This window comes from Phalacrocorax aristotelis, chromosome Z, assembly GCF_949628215.1.
Source record: "Phalacrocorax aristotelis chromosome Z, bGulAri2.1, whole genome shotgun sequence".
Lineage (NCBI taxonomy): Eukaryota > Metazoa > Chordata > Aves > Suliformes > Phalacrocoracidae > Phalacrocorax > Phalacrocorax aristotelis.
In genome coordinates this window covers 6492157-6515558 of record NC_134311.1, presented here as the reverse complement: position 1 = coordinate 6515558, position 23402 = coordinate 6492157, and the positions used below count along the sequence as shown (strand labels likewise).

The window sequence follows — 23402 nt, the reverse complement described above, 5'->3', positions numbered from 1 at the left end:
CAATCTGCTTCTGTCCCCAAAATGCAAACCTAGTTTGTACTTGCATATGCAGACTAAAGAAGATGCTAGCTAAATGTCTAAACCTGATACAGTAAGGCTTGTACAGAAAAGCAGAATTCAGCTCTGTCAACGAAGTTGCTTGATCTCTGGTAGTTGAGTACGTTTGTACTTTTGGTTTGATCGTTTATATTTACTAGAAATCTGTGTACAAAAATTTAGTATTTTAATACCACTTGCATAGATCTGATTGAATTTGTGATGTCTCCAGGGAGGTCTGTACCTCTAGTTTTTTCTGCAGATCTGAAAAGCTGTGCAGCTTTTAAGTTATATTCACTATGTATGTGAGGTAGGTTGCACACTGGCTGAGTGGCCAGGCCCAGACGGTGTACAGTCGAGTTCGAAGCCAGTAACTGTCAGTGTACCCCCAGAGTGAATACTGGTGCCATCCTGTCCAGTATCTTCATTAATGACCAGACACTGGGGCAGAGGGCACCCTCACCGACCTGGCAGGTGGTACAAAACTGGGAGGAGTGGCTGACACACCACGTGGGTGTGCTGCCATCCAGAGGGACCTCAGCAGGCTGGAGAAAGAAGGTTCTGGGCTGAGCAAGAGCCTCATGAAGTTCAACAAGGGGAACTGCAAAGTCCTGCCTCTGCCTCTGGGGAGGAACAGACCCATGCACCAGTCTAGGCTGCGGGGCTGATCAGCTGGAACGCAGCTTGGCAGAGGCAGACCTGGGTGCCCTGGTGGGCCGCTAGTTGACCATGAGACTGCAACGCACCCTCCCGGCAAAGGCGGCCAGCAGCCTCCTGGGCTGCATTAGGCAGAGCATGGCCACCAGGCTGAGCGAGGTGGTCCTTCCTCTCCACTCAGCACTGGGGAGGCCGCACCTAGAATGCTGCATCCTGTTCTGCACCCTCTAGTATGAAAGAGACATGGACATACTGGAGAGGGTCCAACAAAGGGCCACTGAGATGATTAAGGGACTGGAACACCTTGCCTATGATGAAAGGCTGAGAGAGCTGGCACTGTTTAGCTTAAAGAAGAGGCGGGTCAGCAGGAAGCTCATCAATGTATATAAACACCTGAAGGAAGGACACAAAGAAGATAGAGCCAGGCTCTTTTCAGTGATGCCCCGTGACAGGACAAGGCGCAACAGGCACAAACTGAAACACATGACAGGACATTCAGTCTCAACACCAGAAAACAGTTTTTTACTGTGAGTGTGACTGAGCAGTGGCATAGGTAGCCAAGGCCATTTGTGAAGTCTCCATCCTTGGAGATATTATAAAAACATTTTGCAGCCAGCTCTCGATGTGCTTGCTTGGGCAGGAGGGTGTGGACCAGATGACCTCCAGACGTCCCTTCCACCCTCAACCCTTCTGTGATTCTGTGAAAGACTTCCTGTTGTTGTGAACAGAACTGCAGAGACAGACCTTCAACTAAATGGGGAGGCTAGTTTCAGTTCTTTGAACCAGAAAAACTTCAGATTTTTATACTCAAATTGATGATGGCTACTGATCTTTAAGTGTCTTTTTAATCCTTCATGCCTTACTATTTGTTGCCTATAAAGATATCACATACTGGACTAACAAAAATTCACAGGGTTAGCTGAACTTCTCTCTTTTAGAAAGAATACAAGTAACAGCTTAGTGTGTGGAAGATAAAACCTGCTAAGGGAAATGACCAAAGAACAGACCTGCTCAATTCTAAATTAAATTCTTTACATATATTTATAAAATTTATCAAGATTCTTCAGCTCCCTATTTGCCTTTTTAAGCAAAGCCCATTAACCTTATGTTTTCATCAGGTTATTGATCATTTTAATATGGGTTAACACATTTGTGGGAAAAAAAATACCAAGGCCACTGTGAACTAAAAAACATTAAGTGAACATATGAACTATCTCTTACTTGGTGAAATAAAGGTAGTAATTTATCCTCTTAAAAGCTTTTCTGTTAAAAGATAATATCTTCTCAAGATATTTAAATTTTTCTAGCTTGCCATTCATATTGAAATATGTAAGAAAGAATGCACAACTTTCCAGTATATTTCACACTGTCTATGTGATGATGTAGCAAACAGACTGAACCTTAACTACCAGATATTTATAAAGCAATCCTCATATTCTATCCCTATGGAGCAATTAGCTATGATCAGTGCAGAAAGATGGAAGTTTTTTATTATCATCTCTGTTACTTGGATCTTACAGTGTTTTTTTCTAGTTATTTGAGATCCTTTAATCCCATCAGTTCAAACAAATGTGTCATATTTGATGAATGAGGAAAGACTAGCTCACTGTAGCATCATGTTTGTTACCAGAACAGTTGGAAATATAATGAACTGGACTGTTAAAGGAAGGAGCATAAGTTCTACAGAATTATTTAATTTACTATTCATTATTTCATTTGATTGACTGTGCAGATGTAGCATATTTAATTAAAAGTGGTTCCTGCAAACTGTGGTCAGATTTTGTTAAAATTCCTAGTTGTGCTAATTATGATACTAAACTGTACACCAGGTGGTGTGTTTCTTTCTTCTGAAACATATATTCCCTTTTAATCTTTGTCATATTGTCATGACTAGAAGTAAACTTGAATAGAATTTTTAAAATGCCAGAGTTTCTGGAGTAGTTGCTCCTTAAGACAATAAAGGCTTCTAAAATAAAGGTCTCTGTATGTTGTCAGATACAAATTCTTCACTAACTAAACACAATCAACCTACCTACATGAGAAGAATGTGCTTTTAATATAAATTAAAAGTATTAGTTAAATAAGTAAAACCTCTGTAGGTTGCTTACGATTTTTCAGGTAAGCTTAGGTTTTATGCCAGGTCAGATTTTGAAGTGTAGTTCAGATAACCATCTTACACACTGCAGTAACTAAAACACAGATAGATGGGTACTACCAGAGAATTCAGAGTTCCTCAGAGAGAGACCTAATAAGGCTGTTAAATACTGAGTGAAGTGGGCTCCAAAGAGGTTTCAGTGCCAGCACAGAAGCCTGTATTTTAAAATAGTGTCCAGGTTAGCTAAAAAAAGAAACCAAACCAAAACCCAAACCCAAAACCCCCAGAAAACCCAAACCCCAAAACCCCAAGCCCAACGCTCCTCCCCCACCATGCCTAATCCCCCAAGATTTTGCTACTGAAGATGGATTCTGAAATTGATAGTGGTGCAGGAACAAGGAAGCACTGACGAATAGATTGTTCCTTGAATCATAGCTTGAAGGGCTAAGAAAGCTGATTAGGGAGTAAATGTTTCTTTTCATGCTGAAGATAATTAAATTTAAATTTCCCGCCTTTAAGATAAAACCATAACTACAAAGCTGTTAATCACAATTCTGTCTGAAGCACAGTCATTTTGCAACCTGGAACAGAAGTACGCTTTCAGGAACTGTGCAAGTCAGAGAGGAATTTGCTATATTGCATAGTGATTTGGAGAATCATGAGGTAGAGTTCTGGGGTTTTGTGCTTCTTTGCTGCATTATATATTTTTTTAATCTTCTAAGTATTTAATAAAACATGAATAAAAACTAGTACTGTACTTGCAAACATAATATAATTAAAAATTCATAATCCTCATTTTGGATTTTATCAGTTGAACACAGTCACGTGTTTTCCTGAAAAATTACCTGACATGAAACAGGTATATAAATTATGTAGCTATTATAAGAAAAAACTTAAGTATTACTTCCAGTAATCTGAGTTCTTCAGCAAGCTACTTGGTATAAACCTGACTTTTTGTGACAACAGGACTGATAAAGTCAGTCAGTTGTTTTTGCCAACACAGTTCACATTTTGGCTGCAAATGCATAGCAGTAGCTTGTTCCCGTCCCCCGCTTGCTTGTTCTTTACTTAGCCCAAATTCCTGGTTCCTGCCACCTGAACCCTTGTTTCTGATCCAGGACTACCTTTTGCACTACATAATTCCTGAAGTTCCCTCCTGTTGACAAGCACATTCTTTCCTTATCCTTTGATTTTATACTCATTTTGGCTTCTTGATTAATGTTATTATTGCTAATGAAAGGTTTAAGAAAGTTTCTAACCTGTTTCTGAAGAAGATTTTGTCTGTGATTAACGCAAACAAACAAAGAAAAAAGCTGTAACTTCAGCTATAACTGTTCCTTGATTTAACCAGGATTATACAAAAAGAAGCACTAATACACTACTAGTACAACTCTGCTGTGAAACATTTGAAAAGAACTGGAGTATATTTCCTTGAAATTTGGGAATTTAGTATATATTATTAAATCTGAACTGGATGTATTCAATGTGTATTCAACACAGGACAAACATATGTCAAAATTCAGTGGTTTGATTGCTTTTTCACAGCCAGTTTCCTGACCACAGAAGGCTCTAAAAATGCTGTGCCAAGTAACCTGTAGGAAACTTCAACTATAATGCCATACTGAAGTGGCTCACTGTTCAGATATCCGTATTATCTGATCTTCAAAAAGAGCAGAAGACAGCTTTAAGCTTGAGATGAAAAAGTACAAGCCTCTAGCTCCCCACCCTTACAGGCTAGACATTATATTACCCCTACCCTCATGATTCTATCTAGAGTTTTCCTTCTCCTGCAAATATTTGGTACAACATGTTGTGGTAAATGTTCTCCAGAATGATCCATCACAGAGCTGCCCATTAGAATTTTTCTTGATCCATTCTGTACTAATATTTCAGATAGTATTATTGTATTAAGAAGAGAGTAAGTCAGGCAAGAGTACTAAAGTCATGTTGTGAACCCAAAAGAGGCATTCCAAATAAGCAAGACAAAGAAATAAAAATAATATCTAGACATAAGTCAGAACTTTTGGCTTGGTGATGCGTGAATGTTCGAGATACCCTCATAACCAGCAGTATACATTAACCTCTAAACACATAACAAAAACAAATTTGACAACAGTTCAGTTACTCCTATCTAGAGCTCTGTCAGAAACTGCCTCTTAAGCACCATTTCTAATATAACATGCTTGTCTTTCAAAACAATTTCATATCCTCTTAGGCTTCTTTGGACTAATTTTTTTTTTTTCATTAGATCTGTGTAACAAGCTCTCTTTAAGGAAAAAAAAAAGAAGGAAAGCAAAAACAAAGACTTCATGCTACCTGTAAACACTAATCTTTTTCCTTAGTTTGGAAAAAATCACGTGTGATATCCCATCTTAGTGGTTTCTGAAATAATTTTAGGTCAACTTGTTTCAAGAAAAATTGGAATATATAGCTATGATTCTGAGTTCTCTTTGATTCATAAAGAAATCAGAGTTCTGATAAACCAAAAATGAAAGAATATTTTGAAGATTTTTTAAATTGACATTTTCTTAATTTTAATGTGGCAAGTAAAATCTTTAGTTTTGACAAAGCAGCATTTTCATTATGACTAATTTCTTTCCACACCAGTTCATTTATCATCTTTTGCATCTATAATTTACACCTCTGTTCAAAGTAACACTAATATAGTATCAGTGAATCAGTTGTAGCATCTATCTGTAAAATCACATTTTAAAATAAATAAAAACACTGAAAAGTTTATACATCACTGCAATATACACATTTAACATTTTATATGCTAGGCACATTTTATAACATGCAGGTTTCCCAGCAAGAGAGCAAATGATAATTATTTTTTTATTTTTACATTCCAAAATTTGTTTTCAATTATTTTCCTTAGAAACTATTAGAAACTATAGAATTAATTTCATAAAAGTTTAATGGGAGTGTCTAGAAAGAGTATAAAGGTGACTGTTGACTTCAAAGGACTTTGAGCAGATTCTAAACAAGATAGGGCTCTACAGGAATCCTGGCCACAACAACTACACGTCTTGTTGCATTCACAGCAATATTTGTGGTTTTATTTTCATACATTTTTGTGTATTTTGAGGATACTTTTGTATCCCTATTTCTTGTTTCAAAACTCCAATAAATGAGAAGACTGGCTATTGCTCTGATCATATAATGAAATTTGAATCCACATAGATGCCTTCTACCTGTCTTGCAAAATTTTTATCTTTTAGTTACAGCCACTAAAAAGTTATCATAATTTTCTCTGTGGAGTCACACTTCCAACACTGTACTATGTCAGTATTTCCTGATCTTCTATTTACCTGTTTAAATAAATATTTAAAGGCTTTTCATCTGAGGTAATTTAAATTTAATAGAATTTTGGAATAGCATTCCCAGGACCTTTCTTATTAGTTCCAAAAGAGTTGGTACATTAAAAATTTTCATATAAATTGAAGCAGATTTTCATTTTTAATTACTTTTAATGTATACTGGCATGGAAACCTTCATCTTAGTAAGCAACTTACCATTTAATTTTACACCTTAGAAGCATGCCTTCAAGGCAACAATTCATATAATTTACAGTGAACCTTATTAAAATAATCAGCTATTTATATAACAAGCATTTGACAAATCGTTTTAACTGTAGTTCAGAAAAAAAAGTCTTGTTAAAAAGTGAATCAGCTTGTGAATCATTTCCTATTACAAGCAATGCTCCAAAAATCTCAACTTCATGACTAAACTTAAATTATCCAGCATTAGATTGTAGCCTCTAACTGGATTATTTGTTAAAATAGTGTAGGTACGCTCCGGGCAAGAAGTCCAACTATTTTCAAAGCAAGTTTGAACCCAGATCACTAAATTGCTGTATTCGCCTTCACATGCCCCAAAATAATTCTGTTCTTTCAAAATGCAGTAGTTTATGCATTACAGAATAGAGTGAGGGTAGGGCTATATCTTTTTCACAGGAGTAGAGTTATGGGATGTGTTCTGAAAAATGTTATTAGACCAAGAAGTCACGGAGGATGTGATGATGGATGTTCTAAAATGACTAAAACAGATGGTTATATTTGTTCACATCTGTATTTGATATACATGGGGTGAAGTGTATTCCTTTATGGCCAATCTACACACATCTCATTTAAGCTCTCATAAAAAGTTTCTGTGGGACTTCAGTGCACTTATGTTCCTCAAGCACACATAAATGTGGCTCTTTGCTAATACTTTCAAATTCATATACCTAGTTGCTCATAAATATATGCATGTTTCACTGCTTATGAATCTTATTGTGAGGTTATATCACAGAAAAAGTCTAGCACTGTAAACAGGAGAATGGGTTAGATCTTTTGGCACAGTCGTCTAACCTTTCTTCCCCTCTAGTGGCTGTGGAGTAACACATTTTATTACAGTTAACATACATGGATACATATGAGATTAAGAGTACATTTAGAAGTCACTTAAAAGTTATAGAGGATTAATAAATGAATGGATGTCTTAATACATGATGACCAAATGTCTGTTATTCACTAGAGTAAATCACTATATTCATTATACCCATAGGTATATCCTTAGTCCTATAAGGATTATACATTTGCTTAAAGTATATATCCACAAACGTAAGAGCGAGAGCAAAGACCTGGGGAACTACAAGTCAGTCAGCCTCACCTCAGTCCCCAGGAGAAGAAAGCTGTCCTAGAAAGTATTTCCCACCACGTGAAGGACAAAATGGTGATGCAAAGTAGTCAGCATGGATTTATGAGGGAGAAACCTTGCTTGACCGTGCTGACAGCCTTCCATAATGATGTCACTGGGTCAGTGGATGAATGTGAGAAGGGGATGTTGTTTATCCTAACTTCAGCAAGACTCTTAATACTGTGTCCCATAACATACTCATAGGCAGTCTGACAGTGTGCAGGTTAGATAAGTAGACAGTGAGGTAGATTAAAAATGGGCTGGATGGCTGGGCCCAGAGGGTGGTGATGGGTAGCAAAAACTCCATTTGAATGCAAATCAATGGTGCTGTATCCAAGGGGTCAACACAGGGTCAACATTGTTCAACTTTTTCATTAATGACCTGACACTGGGGCAGAGGGCACCCTCACCGACCTGGCAGGTGGTACAAAACTGGGAGGAGTGGCTGACACACCACGTGGGTGTGCTGCCATCCAGAGGGACCTCAGCAGGCTGGAGAAAGAAGGTTCTGGGCTGAGCAAGAGCCTCATGAAGTTCAACAAGGGGAACTGCAAAGTCCTGCCTCTGCCTCTGGGGAGGAAAAGACCCATGCACCAGTCTAGGCTGCGGGGCTGATCAGCTGGAACGCAGCTTGGCAGAGGCAGACCTGGGTGCCCTGGTGGGCCGCTAGTTGACCATGAGACCGCAACGCACCCTCCCGGCAAAGGCGGCCAGCAGCCTCCTGGGCTGCATTAGGCAGAGCATGGCCACCAGGCTGAGCGAGGTGGTCCTTCCTCTCCACTCAGCACTGGGGAGACACAGAATCATAGAATGGTTTGGGTTGGAAGCCACCTTCAAAGATCATTTAGTTCCAACTGCCCTGCCTTGGGCAGGGACATCTTTCACTACAACAGGCATTTCTGGAGTCAGCCCAGCGCAGGGTTATGATGACTAAGGGACAAGTGCATCTGACCTACAAGGAGATGCTGAGAGAGTTGGGACTGGTCAATCTGCAGAAGGGGAGGCTCAGGGGAATCTTACACACATGTATAAATATCTGTTGGGAAGGAACAAAGACAGAAGAGCCAGACTCTCCTCAGTGTTGTCCACTGACCAGGCAAGAGGCAACAGGCTCTATTTAACACACAGAAAATTCCATCTGAACATACCTTTCTACAGTGAGAGTAAGCAAACACTGGAGAGAAGCTGTGGAGTCTACATCAGGGCAAATATTCAAAACATGACTGAACACTATCCTGGGCTACCTGCTCTGATTGACGCTGCCTGAGGATGGGGGTTGGACTGGGTGATCTCCAGAGGTCCCTTCCAACCTAAACAATTCTGTGATTCTGTGATATATGCATATGGTACACATGGCATATATATAGTATCTATTATCTGTGGGAAATACACTTATTTGCTCATCACTTATCAATCATTTTATCTTTTGGACTACAGTAATTTCCTCTGCAAAGGTGAAAAGGAAGGCCACATCTCTCTCCCCATAAAAGATGCAAAATGTGTATTAAGTAGTTTCCTCACTTCACCAGTGAATGACTGTCTAGTACAGGAAGGGAAATATTTATTGCAGTGACTTCTGTCTCCACCTGACTGACAGGTCTATTATCTCAGGGCACATATACCCCAGTTGTTCTTCATGACTCACAGAGAGTTACGTGTCCTGCACTAAAACCCTCTTTTAGAACTAGAACTTGTATTTATGGCAGCTGGCCCAGGCAATGTCACCTCTGCTTGATGATCACATCAAGTAAGAGCTATCCAAGTAGGTTTGTGCATTTTCTACAACTATGTTTTGTAGCTAAGGAATTGCCTTCTAGTCTATATATATAATCTGTACTATAACTTCAAGCCATGGGTGGTACAGTCCCTGTAAAAGGTCTTTATTTCTCCTCAGAAATGGGAGGAGGTTTTTTCTTGGTTAGAGCACTGAAATAATGAATTCAGAAATAAATACTGTAAAAGTCTAAATTTTAGATTCAGGCAAAAATTCTTTTCACCTTTTACTTTATTCCTATTTTGCTGTGTGACTTCTGCAGTGTTATTCTGAATCTCCCTTAAATATTAAGTATGACTGACAAAGAAAATAGAAAGGATGAGAAAAGAGTAGACTAATTTCTCTATAGCAATGAAAACTACTGGTATTGGAAGAGAATACCACTTTTAAATAAACTCTAAAAACTCATGAGAGTAACGACTGTATGCATTAATAGCTCTGCTGCATACACAAAAGGATGACACAGAACACATTTTCAGAACGAGAAAACCAGACTTGTGTTGAGTATAAAATGAAATCTGACAACATTACAAAACTTACCTATTATTTGCAGGTAAATAGCAATTTAAATTATCTTTTATGGAGTAATGCATACACATCTGGACTGCGCAACGTCAATTCACTGCCAATGCTTTGTTGTAAGGGGGCTGTTCCTGAATGCTATAATTTTTGCTCAGTCATGGCCAAGCACAGACCCCAACAGAAGTCTTTCTGAGATGATAAGCAACTACTGATGGCTAGAGTCACAGAAGCTCTGTGCACTTGGGCAGAAGAGTGCCACAGGAAGAATTAATAAGCTCCTCTGGAGCTCCTAAGGAATATCTTTGTTCTCATTAACAGCAGTCACCAAAAGAGGGTGTATCAGTTTCAGTACTGTATCTAATCTGTTAAAAATGGAGAGCTGCCAGTTCAACCTTTTACGTCCCTCGCATGTTCCTGTCTCCCCAGTTCTCTAGGACCTAGCAGCTGTGTAGGTACATTCAGGGATCTGATACCACTGAAAATCCTTTCTTGTGGTTGGGTTGTACACTTCCAGACAACCTGGCAAGATGATTCAGACTGAAGTCTGATGGAGATATATTCTCAGGGAAGATGGGCACCATCACTTCTGGCAGTGCAATCACATTACAGGATTAAACAAACTTCAGGCCAGATCATGAGACTGCAGAGAACCAAGTCCCTCTTGTGATATCAGATATCAACTAGTCATAAGAAAAGGAAGATAAACAAGATCTATTAATTGTTTCCAGTGTATTCGGAGAAAAATGTAGGCACAGATAGGTTACATCTACATTTGAAGTAGTGTGGTCTTACAGAATCAGAGTTGCAGAGTGAAATGATTAGAGCTGAGGACCCAGCATCTGCATGTCCCTACATATATCTCAGGGATTTTTTTCTCTGTACAAGTTCTAGGCTGGCTGGGTGGAAGGAATGCCCATTTACCCACTGAAATATTTTATGCCACTTCCTGTAAATGAGGGATTCTAGACTACCAGACTATTTTTTAGATTATTTTCATCTCAAAGCACAAGAGCACAGTTCTTTTGCTCCGAGACTGCTGTCACATGAAGCAAAGCACAGTAACTGGAGATGATCAAGAGATTTTTTTAAAAAATGCACTCCTGATTCAAACTAAAACACTCATTTAGATGCCCTACAGAAATAATGGTGTTATTTAACACATCAGTATAAATGCAAGCTAGAAGAATATCCTGTGTATTCATATGCAAATGTGACAGCGCCATGAGTTTTGCTTGAGATATACAAAGGGAATACATTTGTAATGCAGATTGCTATATACTATTAGGTTATTACCTCATTATATTGAGCTTCAAGTTCAAGCACCGTTTTTTCAAGTTTTGCACACATAGGTAATGAGTCTGACGCTATATTCTCTCCCTCTTTATACCACCTACTTACAAAGAAACCCACTGATCTCAAAAGTGTATCCACATTAATAAATATTGCTTATAATTTCAAAAGAGTAGCTAAAGTACTGAATGTATTCCTGGATCTTCCTTCTAAAAAGTTCTTTGGTTTCTTCAAACTGTTCACTGGGTCTGTGGCATAAAAACAACACCTGATGACTAAATTTTTTTCTTTCTTTTTTAGAAAAATTGCCATGTGATTTGTTCAAGTTCTAAACATTAAAGTGAGTCATATAAATTTTAACTAGCTCAATAAAAAATGGAAATACTAATATTCTGTATAGTAATAAGGAATTGCACAGCCTTATGCCAGCATGAGTTCCTAGCACAAATACAATGTTTTACTTCTACACTGTTGACACACCTACACACAGAGATGGTTGAATACCGTAGTTCTAACAGCAGCAGAACAATAAAAAGGAAAAACAAGAAAAAAAAAACAAGAAAAAATTTCAAAACTCATCTTTTTTTCTAACAGCTGCATCCTGCACAGATGGACCAGACCGTGCCACTCTGTGACAAAATTATAAATGATAAGTTTTGTCTCATTAAATAATGAGACTTCATGTCAAGATTTCATTTATCTTAATTATCTTCCTCACAGAAATGTGCTGGTATATCTGTAATGAATCTGTGAGCACAACAAAGACTGAAAGCAATCCTCCCTTTGAAGCTGTGGTGTGGCTGTATTGATCCTAAAACATCACAATGGCTGACATTGTCTTATAATTTCCTGTGTCTTCCTAAATGGGCATAAAAAGTGAGGAGAAAGAACAGAGAAAAAATTATTTGTTCACTTCTCGTTTTCCTGTGTTCTTCCTCGAAATGTCCATAATTCTGTCGTTGTTCATCAATTCTTCTCATTTGTGGGATTCAGTGCACCCTCAGCAGGACTGCAGAAGACACCAAGCTGAGTGGTGTAGCTGACATGCGTGAGGGACAGGATGGCATCCAGAGGGACCTGGACAGGCTGAAGGAGTGGGTCCATGTGAATCTCATGAAGTTCAACAAGGCCAAGCGCAAGGTCCTGCACCTGGGTCAGGGCAACCTCTGGTATCAATACAGGCTGGGGGATGAAGGGATTGAGAGCAGCCCTGTGGAGAACGACTTGGGGGTACTGATGGATGAAAAGCTGGACATGAGACAGCAATGTGTGATGGCAGCCCAGAAAGCTAATCATATGCTGGGCTACATAAAAAGAAATGTGGCCAGCAGATTGAGGGAGGTGGTTCTCCCCCTCCACTCTTGTGAGACACCACCTGAAGGATGGCAGCCAGGTCTGGGGTCCCCAATACAAGAAAGTCATGGACCTGTTAGAGTGGATTCTCCTACACAAGAGGGCTATGAGAATGGTCAGAGGGCTGAAGCACGTCTCATACGGAGAAAGCCTAAGTGAGTTTGGGTTGTTCAGCCTGGAGAAGAGAAGGCTCCAGGGAGATATTTCAGACTTTCAATATATAAAGGGGGCTTAGAAGAAAGATGAAGAGGCATTTTTTTGCAAGGGCCTGTAGTGACAGAGCAAGAGGAAACAGTTTTAAACTGAAAGAGGGTAGATTTAGATTAGATATTAGGAAAAAAAAATACACAGCGTGGGTAGTGAGGCACTGGCACAGGTTGCCAGAGTTGTGGATGACCCATCTCTGGAAGTGTTCGAGTCCAGGTTGGATGGGTCTTTGAGCAACCTGATCTAGGTGAAAGATGTCCCTGCCCTTGACAGGGGGTTGAACTAGATGGTATTTAAATATTCTTTCCAACCCAAACCATTCTATGATTCTACAGTTCTACAACCTGTATCATCTACTGGATCAGAATGGAAAACATTAACACATTCAACAATAATTCCATACTGATGTAATAATGTGATTAACACACTGTCTTAAAAATTTCTTCTTGATGCACCTTCTTGAAGAAAAGTTGTGTAAGTGACAATTTGGGAACAGCCCAATGTTATAAGTCACTTAACATCTCAAGGCTATGTCAAAGAAACTCATGTTCAAAGCTTTAAGCAAAGGGCTTAAGACCATACAGAAAGCCAAGGATATTTCTCTCAATAACAAACATTCTCTGACTTTTAGAAAGATGGAGTCGTATAAAGAGATGGAAAGGAAGTTCATTCACTCAGTGTATTGTTTGTCAAACTGACAAATATGAAGGTAGAAGTTTACAGTAACAGAAATCAGTTAGGATGAGTAACCCTATTTAAAAGACCACACTAACAAAGAAGGTGAGTTTAGGTTTTCCGAACACTGTTATTCTATTTAAAGTCTGTTTTCCTTTGCAGAGTCTTTCTATGCCAAACCCTGGCTAAAAGAGCATTAAAAGCATTACCATGCAGAAGGCTAAGACAGAACAAAAAGAAAACAGACAATCGTCACACTTCTAGAAAGCTGCCAAAACCAGAATATTGAAATTGGGAAATGAAACACAGAAAGCAAAGCAGTAAGAAATGCTTATTTTCTCAACTCATGTTCTGAAAAGGGAAGGCAAGAATAGCATTTAGATATTTTAAGATGACCTCTTCCAGTGAAGAAAACAATCCTGTACCACTTTTTGTAACAGAATTGAAATAAATATTTGTTTTTTGGTGAGTATGAAAGGGAGCCCAAAAAAGGAAAACACAAAAGAATGAAATTACACTGAGGTCCTGGATAATAGCTTTTGCTTGTTTGAATGCATAATCTTGAAGAAAACAGAAAATATTTATGTAGTAGGTACTGCATGGAATAAGGCAGTATTAAGTGACAAAGAACGAGTGTAACACATCAAGATCTACTGAATTCTTTTTGCTGCTCTTATCCAAGAGAACCTTCTACTGATGTAAACTAAGTTTGAATAATGAGTGCATCATCATGCTTTTATCTGAAATACCTTATCTGTTTAGGTATGAGATATTATGTGTAAGAAATATGAACTCCAAACTCTGGTATGATAGCTTAAGGAAAAAAATCTACCCATGAAAGTAGGAATGGAAGACACCACATGAATCATAGTGTCCAGTTCCCTGTCTGTTAGTGAAGAACCTCATATAAGTCCTGAAAGTACTCATCATTGTCTTACAGTATTTATGTTACAAATGAGTGTAGTAGCACAATCCATATATTCTTCCACATTCTTATTTTGTAAAGCCATGTAAGACCATTTACACAATGCTTGCAGAAAAGCACACTAGTTATTGAACATCTAAAAGGCAATCTATGTGGGTCTTTTGTAGAAGTGTTTTCATGCAGCATTACCAAAAATCATTGCTAGTATTTTTGGGTAATGTATTCAGGAGTATAAACAGTTATTGTCATTCTGAGGAAACCCACTGAAAAGGTATATTATAATATTTATGTTATAAAAGAGAGAACATGTGATGTTGATATTACAATAGGATAACTTATTGAACTTAAAGAGATTATTCTTAACTCAGTATTTATTATTAATTCAAATATAAACAGGAACTTGTATGTATAAAATATCTCCATATGTTATCTTTTTAATGCAGAACATGAACAAATTTAACTTCTTTGGTGATCATTAATGTATTCTTTGAACATTAACTTCTTTCCACAGTAAAACAATATTAAACCTTAAGAAAGACAGTAGTTAGGGGAAGAGAGATTTGTCCTCCTACAAAATATGTTTATAATGGCTATTGACAACCTAAGTGACTTTTACACTATAGAAACACATATCTCCTTAAAAGGACCATTCATTGTATAGTTCAGTCAGTGTACAGGTCATAAGAAATCCACCCCTGTGTTCAATATGCCCATAAAACCCAAAAGCAATCGTGAAGGTCTATTTCCTCCCACTACGACATCTTATGAAAGAATCTTAGGCATCAAAGAAGGCAGCTTAATAAAAGCCTCAGCTCAACATCCAGTTCTGGTTAAAACAGGAAAAATGGAAAAGAAGCTTCCAACAAAATGATGCATAAAGAATATAGAAACTACTTTAGGGATCTTCTACTAAATAAATGGTACAGCTTTGTCTTCAGTTTAGTTGCTGTTGCAGTAATATATACCACAGAACAAAAAGGGTTTTGAGAAGGCCATGGAGAAACTCTTTAAAAGTCCTGGAAAAGCTCTCATGTGAAACAGAAAAGCAAACAATTTAAACTGTTTGCATAGGAAAAAAATAAGAGGGAACATGACAAATGTATTCAAAATAATAAGTGGCATACAGAAGGCACTCAAAAGCTGCTTTTCTTCCAGTCTTATAATACACAGAGAAAGAAACATTTAAAGATGCTGAAAGACAGTAGGTTTGAAATTGAAAAGGGATTTTTTTCAATATACAGCATAATTAGACTATGAAACTGAATCTATTAGGAAGTTGTTAAGGTCAGTAATTCAACAAGAAAAAAAGCTATTAGAAGTGTGTGTGAATGTGAAGAATAAACAGTGCTACATAAGCAAATGCTAACAGAGTGAAACAAAATTGGAGAGGGTATTACACTTTCTACCTGGGATTTTTAGCCAATCTCCGGCTATTAGAGAATGAAATTAAATCTTAAAGTAGAAGCAAGTAAAGCCCCTTCTTTTCATGGTGTAGGTGTCTTGACCCCTCCCGTGCAGCATCCAGTGTTGGTCTATTAACCTGAGATTTAATACTTTTTCTCTCTGGGGTTCAGGTATTCTTATCTCAGTTACCTATTGCTTTAAGCAAGTTATTTATTTGGATTTCAAGGGAAATAAATTCTTACTTCCAATAGACCAAAAATTGTTGTCACTGTTGTTCAATTTCACCACAGATTTGTTGTGAGAAGATTAATCATCAAAACTTTCTCTGTTTTCAGCTGACAAACCCATAGTTTTTTACTTAAAGCATTTGTTTTTCCAAGCAGTTTCACACAGAAGTTTTCCTGGACTTTTGTGAATGGGGCAAACTTCTGCTGTGCTCCCACTCCTGGTGGTTCTGCCATTTTTTTTCTCTGCTTTTTGTCCCCTTATAGAGTTTGCATTTTAGGAAAAATATTTTATTGACTTTTCTTCCAATAGCTTTAATGGCTATTTGCTTTTTTTTCTTGTTTATTAGTGATCTCTCTTAGAAATCTTTCATATTACCCACTTTTCTTTACATTTTAATTAAGCAAAATTCCAAAAGATTTCCAAGTGAGCAATGGTACATCTGCCTTCCTTCATTTCTTTATCTAAGCAACTGGTCAAGAATAGTTTTCAGATTTCAGTTCAACAATGGTTAGACATATAAGCTCCCTAAGACATACTTAGACACGTAACTTACTACTACTATACTATATAGCTTATTGCTACTACAGTATATAACTTATAGGTAGTGTAGTCATTAAAACTACGCATACAGCGAATGACAATGAACCCCCCCATACAAAATAAAAATCTGGGTTAGATTTAGAACTCCCTAGGCCCAAACAGATATTAGAGGAGAAGCCATAGTGAGTGCTCATCAGAAGAAGCATGGGATGAATATCTAGTATGGTGCAACCGTGTCTACCCTAGTACATTAAATTTGCGTACTTGGTTAGGGGGCCTGCTGGCTTGGAACAAGCTGCATCTAAACAAGATATAGCCTCCAAAACAAGACAGCTGTATGAAAACCACCTGTGGGGAATGGTTTCTGGAGTGCTCTACCACCAAACTGCAGCCAGGAATGGTTTAGCAAGAGTACTCGCTTATTGTTACATACAAAATCCATGCCACAGTATGTTCTACAGCTTCCTCACATATATTTCATCTTAGTAGCTGGAACCATTACTAGGCTTTCAGGTTGCTGGTAGATCTGAAGCTGCACATTATGCATGGCTACTGGCCCTTCCGTTTGCAGCCTCACACTAAAGGCCACTGCCCTATGGGTAGTTGCGATGATGCCTCAACGTACTACCAAAATGTGAGCTGATGCTATGCCACACGGTCTGCATCTGTGCTGTTCCCCAATACACTAATGTAGCAAATGCGAATACCAGACACCATCTATGCCAGGGAGGTAGAAAGCAGAAAACTCTATATAAACACTTGGAAAGGCTTGCTTACATTATTAAATGTGTTTGATTAATAACCTTTATTTTTCTAGGAGTGCAAGGCATTTAGTTATGGCTGACGGAGTTGATGATCCTTACAATATCAAACCACATCCAGATCAAACCCTTGAATCTGAACCCTTTGTCGTTTCAAACTTGATTTTTTCTGGTTGGATCTCTGTGTCATTTCAGTTAGTTGAGTGGCAACCAGTAACCCACACTTTGACGTACACTGTTACTAATGCTTCAGTTTCTTGTTTTTTAGAAGGCAATCTCTATCTGTTAATCACAATAATGCGTATTGCCTACATCTCTCAATGTTATGGGGTTTTTGTTTGGTTTTTTTTTGTGGAAAAACTGTCCATTTCAGTATTCTAGGCAGAACTGTATTTCTAGGCTGTTTTAACAGATGACAGTATAACCCCTCTATATGTAGATGAAGGTATTAATTATCTGAACAGGACCTATTTGTCCAGCATTTTTGTCTGTCATATGAAGAGTGATTAGTGAGGTTGATTATGGCTTAACAACAGAAGTTGGTTCATGAGTAGCAGTTGGCCTTTTTCAATAAGAGCCAAAAAGACCTCGGAAGACTGACTTGCTTGAAGTCCGTGGTTAAAGAAAAGGGAATTATAATGCACCCAATGATTACATGCTTTTTTCCGGTGAGTGACAAGGCCATTTTTTTATATAGCTTTCACTCAGAGTGATCCTGAAGGAACAAAATGATTTGCTGCTCTTACATCACTGCCACAGAGTATGCCCTAGCCTTCCTGGGCATGAGTTGTATGCTATTTTCAGGAATTTAAGTGCTCTGAATTACTCTGTGGGAGAGCTGCTTTCTCAGTGTAGCAAGACCATAGGGAGATTTGCCTTGTTTCAAGCTAGTTCTTGCAAACAACTCCTCTTTCCTTGTCACTAGATACTGTCAATAGCACGTTTGAAAGCCAGATTGCCATACATTAGCAGCGTGACGAACTGCAACCTGGACAGGGCTTGGGAAGAATATTCAGACCAAGCAGATAAGCAAATGCCTCTTAATAATGGAGGAATCTTTACAGAATATACTGTTCTTGGGTATCACCACAAAAATCTGGCCAGCTTTCTACCTGAGGCAGACTTTCCTATGCAAACATTGATTAGCTTCTGAGCCCTGAAATGGGAAATTTTGTTTCCTTTCTTGCCACTGGGGAATTAGGGTATTTTCAGACAACCACTGCCAATTACTATCAGTTTGGCAATAAATCTAGTATATACAATCAGTGAAATTGCTAATGAACTCTTCAATAATTTACATATTAATTATTTACTTGGGTAAAAAGTCAAGAAATCTCAGAAATACTGACAGGTTGTTTGTTGATGCAAATGACCAGCTTTGGGAATGTATCTTGATGGCAAAATCAATCACCTATGTTAATTGATTTAGTGACAGAATATTAGACATGAAAGAAATCTAAGATAAAAAAATTTGTACAAGACAAGTATAATGCGATTTTTAAAAATTTTAACAGTTCAGATGAAGATACCTGCCTTGCAATGCGGTAATTTTAATTTACCTTTTTATGATGGAACTACTTTGGCAGACTTCTTAAATGATTTACAGTGAACTCAGAATTGAACTGCTAAACTTTATGAAGCAGAAGAATTTCTGTCAAAGAAACTTTGTGAATTGAGCTAAAGGGATATCATATAAAAGAGTTATATTAAGTCCACCACTGAAAGTCCCATACTTCTTCCTGATTGCAGAGACTTCCTCCACTGCTTCTCATAGTTGACAACCTTAGAGACCCTCTGAACACCTATATATTGTATATGATTTATTATCACACCTTAAATCAGATTATCTGAAAAGGACTGAATTTCTTTCTCCTCCAAAGAGTAACTGTTCATATAAACTTGTCTTATCTTAAATGGCTTTAGCTGATGTCTTGGGTTCTGGTGTACTCACAATGAATCTGAATCACCCATGTCAGAGCTCTGCTTTATACTGAAGTTGGTATAAATACACCTTGCGGATTATCAGGATCATTAGCTAACTGTTATATACCTGAATAATTTTAAAACGATACTGGGGACCCAGAAAAAAACTACAATGAATGGTTCCATAGTGTACAATTGTATGTTTTTTTCACGAATTAGGTAACAACAGACGATATTTTCCAGACAGCACGTTAAGCATACTTTTCACTTGATGAAAATTTGTGGTGTTACTCACTTCATTGCACCCTTAACAAAGGTCACCTCTTTGACATTCAATGGTAGGACAAGCATTGTGTGTCACATGTTGACTACATGAGTGGTCTCATGATGGAGGGTGCCTGAGAATGCTAGGCCACATGACAATGTTTTCACACAAGCTCCTCCGTATGACTGGACACCAATGGCACACAGAAGCAGTCTGCCTGTACCCTCACTTACAGAAGTCACAGGGATGAAGGTACAGCTTCCTTTCTTTCCACTCTCCAATGACTTTTGCTTCACTTATCAGGTGGCAGGATTATATAAAGTGTATGTAAGCATAAGGAACATGTTTGGGAAGCGCAAGCTACTGCACTTACAATTCAGCCTGGGTACAATTTTTAAGCTGGTATAACTGTTGAGTTACAGCTAGACATGATCTTGCCTGCTCTCCGTGTCTTGAGACTCTTGAACTCCTGGCTATATGGTTTAAAGGCTGGCAACAACTATCCTTCGCCATCATGATTACACTACATAGTCAGTCCCCCGTCTTGACTAAGCTCTGTAATGATATGACCATCAAAACAAAAGAAAGTCAGTATGACTGTTGCTGTCAGTCAGCTTCACTAGACAGCCACCCCCAGAATCAGGGCTAGACGGAACAGATACCAGAGGAGTGGATAATATCCAACGTTTCCCTGTTTCAAGTGGAAGAGGTAGACACATAAATTTACTAGACTAAGTTAGTGGGACTGCCTACGTTCCCTACGTAACTAACTGACAGAGTGTGGTCAAAGTTCATGAAATTGAATATCCATATTCAGGTCTTTGGAGACACTTTTCATTGAGTATATAAGGGACATAATGAACATAAGTAGTTATTTGAGCTGGACTGTATTGGTTCCTGACAATTCAAATTATAGACAAGTATCTAAATGGAGCACTTAATTAAGGTAGACTGGATTCAGCACTTATTCACTTTGATTTGAATAAGTGGATTTATCTTTTATGTGCAAATGGAACTGGATTCTTGACTCTTTGAGTTTTTAACCTTCTAACTGAGTAACAGTTGGCTTCCAAATGCATCAATAACATGAGATTTTAAGAACCATGCTGTGTTTTATTGCACAAAATAAAACACAAATTTGGCACACGAGATTCTCCTTAGGCAAGCCACTTGTTCTAAATGAGTTTTACATATGAAAAAACCCAGCTTCTATTTAAGTGACAAATAGATAATACAGACTACATTTGTAGGTTAGAACATGATCTGATCAGTCACTTGCAGATGAACACGCATAGCTCTTACTAATTGGTTTTGATCACACAGAACTTCTGTGCATTACTGCAAGAAACATAGATCTGGAATTTTCAGTATGAGCACAAAAAAGTGCAACATCTATTTACTTCTTAAAATTTTTGGTTGGTGAACTGTAGATCTTACTGTATAACTCCCCCCCCCCCCCCCCCATGATATTACTGAAATCTCAGGATTTTTTCCATATGTGTAACAGTTCTGTAACTACAGGCTCTAAGACTAGGATACTGACCTGCTCTTCCCAGTCTGACCTGAAACCAGGAAAAACTCTTCAAACAAATGATAATGATTAGAAAGAGGTCCAGGTACTGTATTTTAAACAGGACTAAATATACATCTAATTTAAGTCTGGAACCTCTACCCTTAAATTTAAGTATTGTGATTCAAAACATTTCTTCATAATTTATAAATGCATAGGTAAAGAAAGGTCTAGAAGACATATATACTCACGAATTTCCTTTCAGTTATTCTTTCCACTTTTGTCTAGCATTAAACAAAACAAACCCACAAACAATTCCAACATAAGAAAAGTTCCCTACTATTTCCATTAAATCCATGTTAAATGTGGTTACCTTTCCTTACCATACTCTAGAATATGCATAGCAAATTATGCATTATTGTGTCCAGTAAGTTGGAAGTAAGGTCATTTTTTGAAGGTAATAGTAGCATTCAGTATTATTAGCTTGCTCATAATGTAAAGGCCAAACACTAATATGCTTTAGAAAACCAGATCTGATATTAATACTCAACATTGCAAGCAATAAAAAGGCTCCTATCTATACGTATAATAAAAGTTACCATGTGTAACTTACTGTGCTGGCAGTGAATCCCGTTAAATCCCTCTGGACATTTACAAACATATCCTATGAATGTGTCGCCTCGGTACGCTTCACTAATTTCACATATCCCACCATTATGACATGGATTAGGAAGGCAGGGTCCTGAGAGAGGGGAAAAAAAGGAAAATATATATACATACAAAATAACAGCCATAATAATTTCAGTCATTTATATGCTTTCATTAAAGAAATAATATTCCTTACGTAGGCCTTCATATTCCACTGATCCGCTAAAATATACCCTTCACCTTGTTCAGATAACTTGCCAGCACAGATTTTTAAGAAAAAATATGAAGCATGTCACTACTCATTAATCACAACATTATTTTTTAATGTAAGGGAAGACAGGAGACAGAGAAGCTAAATCTTGCTCCCCTATTAAAGATAACAGGCATTCTAACTTTTATACCACTGAGGAAATACGTATTAATCAAAGGTGCCTATCATGTACAGAGTGACATGTACAATATCACTGAATAATCACTACATGTCAAGTTAGTAGTTTGAGGAGATCTTTGCTATGGCTTTGGGTGACTTTCTGATTATGTGACTATCTGGGCCAGCAGTTAGCAGCTACTAAACCAACTAGTCCTTTTCCTTGGAATGCCTTTTTAGCATATCCACTCCAAGCTGATTTCAAAAAGGTCTTCTGACTAAATGTTTTTTTCCCAACTAACCACATGGTAGGATACCTGAAATTAAAGCACTGAGATCTAATTTGTTAGGTTTGCAATTACTATATATACCTTTAAATAATAGCACCTTTTGAACCGAGGTCTAAAATTTATTCATTTAATGGCATGTGTTAAAAGCCTTTTACATGTCATTATCCTACTAAGACTACCTGTAACATACTTCCTACCTACCAGAAGAAAACACTTCAGCATTTTGATGAATTTTTTTCCAATCTTAATTTAAAGAACTGGTAATTATTGATTGGAAAGGCTCATGTGCAAGTTTGAGTGTGAAAAGATTTGTGAATTCAATGCAAAGTATATTTGCAACCTTTTTAACGTACACCGAAAGGTGTTAATCTTTGCTATTGAAATGCAATGTAATAATTATTACCCTACTTAAAATTGCATTTAAAAAACCAAACAAACCAAAACAGAAAATATCTTCTTCCCACAGCGTAATTTACTGACAATCAGCACTGGGAATTGAATGATTTAAACTTAAAAGAGCTACAAGTTTAATGTTTCTGAGGGTCTGCCTATTAGTTAATGTTTTCAATTACAAACCCAAATATGACAGATGTTCACAGCAACAGCATTCATTCAGAACGTCACGTTAGTGAAAACCTCACTCTCTAAGAAAATATTAACTTGCAGAGATAAAAATTAACAGAATGACAAGGATGTCAGAACACATCCCCCAGTTATAATTGCCTGGGTGTTTATAGCAATTTGAGAACCTATCCGTGTACTCATTTCTATTACAATTTACGTCATGAGCCTATTCCAGGGCACAATCCTACAGAAGTTATGCTTGTGCACATCATTAAACATGTGATATGTCTCACTGAACCCAGTAAATAAAAGACATGAATAGCAGCTTATTCTAAACACAATTAGTAGTAAAAAAAGGCAAAAATCATGAAGATGAAAGGGAGGAGACTGGCTATTGCCTTTTTTGCCTTTCCCTGTCCACATTCTGCATCACACTTTAAATAATTCCAGACAACATATGTAACTTCTTTAACAGGCCTGGGAAGGCTCATGGCTTCCAAGTATCACAGCTTCTGTTCGAGTTATTTATCCTCTGTAATACTTTGGGGCGAAACATGTTTAATAATTCACACTTTTGGTCTCCCAAAGAATATGAGCTGTGTATTTTTTTTCAAGTCTCTATCTTAGGGCTGCAGTTTGGGAAGTACCTGCAGGTAGCCTCACATGTTAATTATTTCTATGCAAGCAG

General features: G+C 37.7%; 1 protein-coding gene across 3 annotated transcripts in view; it reads right to left on the bottom strand.

Annotated features, from left to right (window-relative positions):
• The window catches only part of EDIL3 (EGF like repeats and discoidin domains 3), a 259250-nt gene that overhangs the window by 107827 nt on the left and 128021 nt on the right, over positions 1–23402 (bottom strand). For 2 of the 3 annotated variants that reach the window (XM_075078570.1, XM_075078571.1), the window contains one exon: positions 21459–21587. The exons of the other annotated variant lie outside the window; for it this stretch is intronic. In XM_075078570.1, coding sequence (XP_074934671.1) covers positions 21459–21587 — 129 coding nt within the window. The remainder of the gene's footprint in view (positions 1–21458; positions 21588–23402) is intronic. 3 annotated transcript variants of the gene reach the window in all.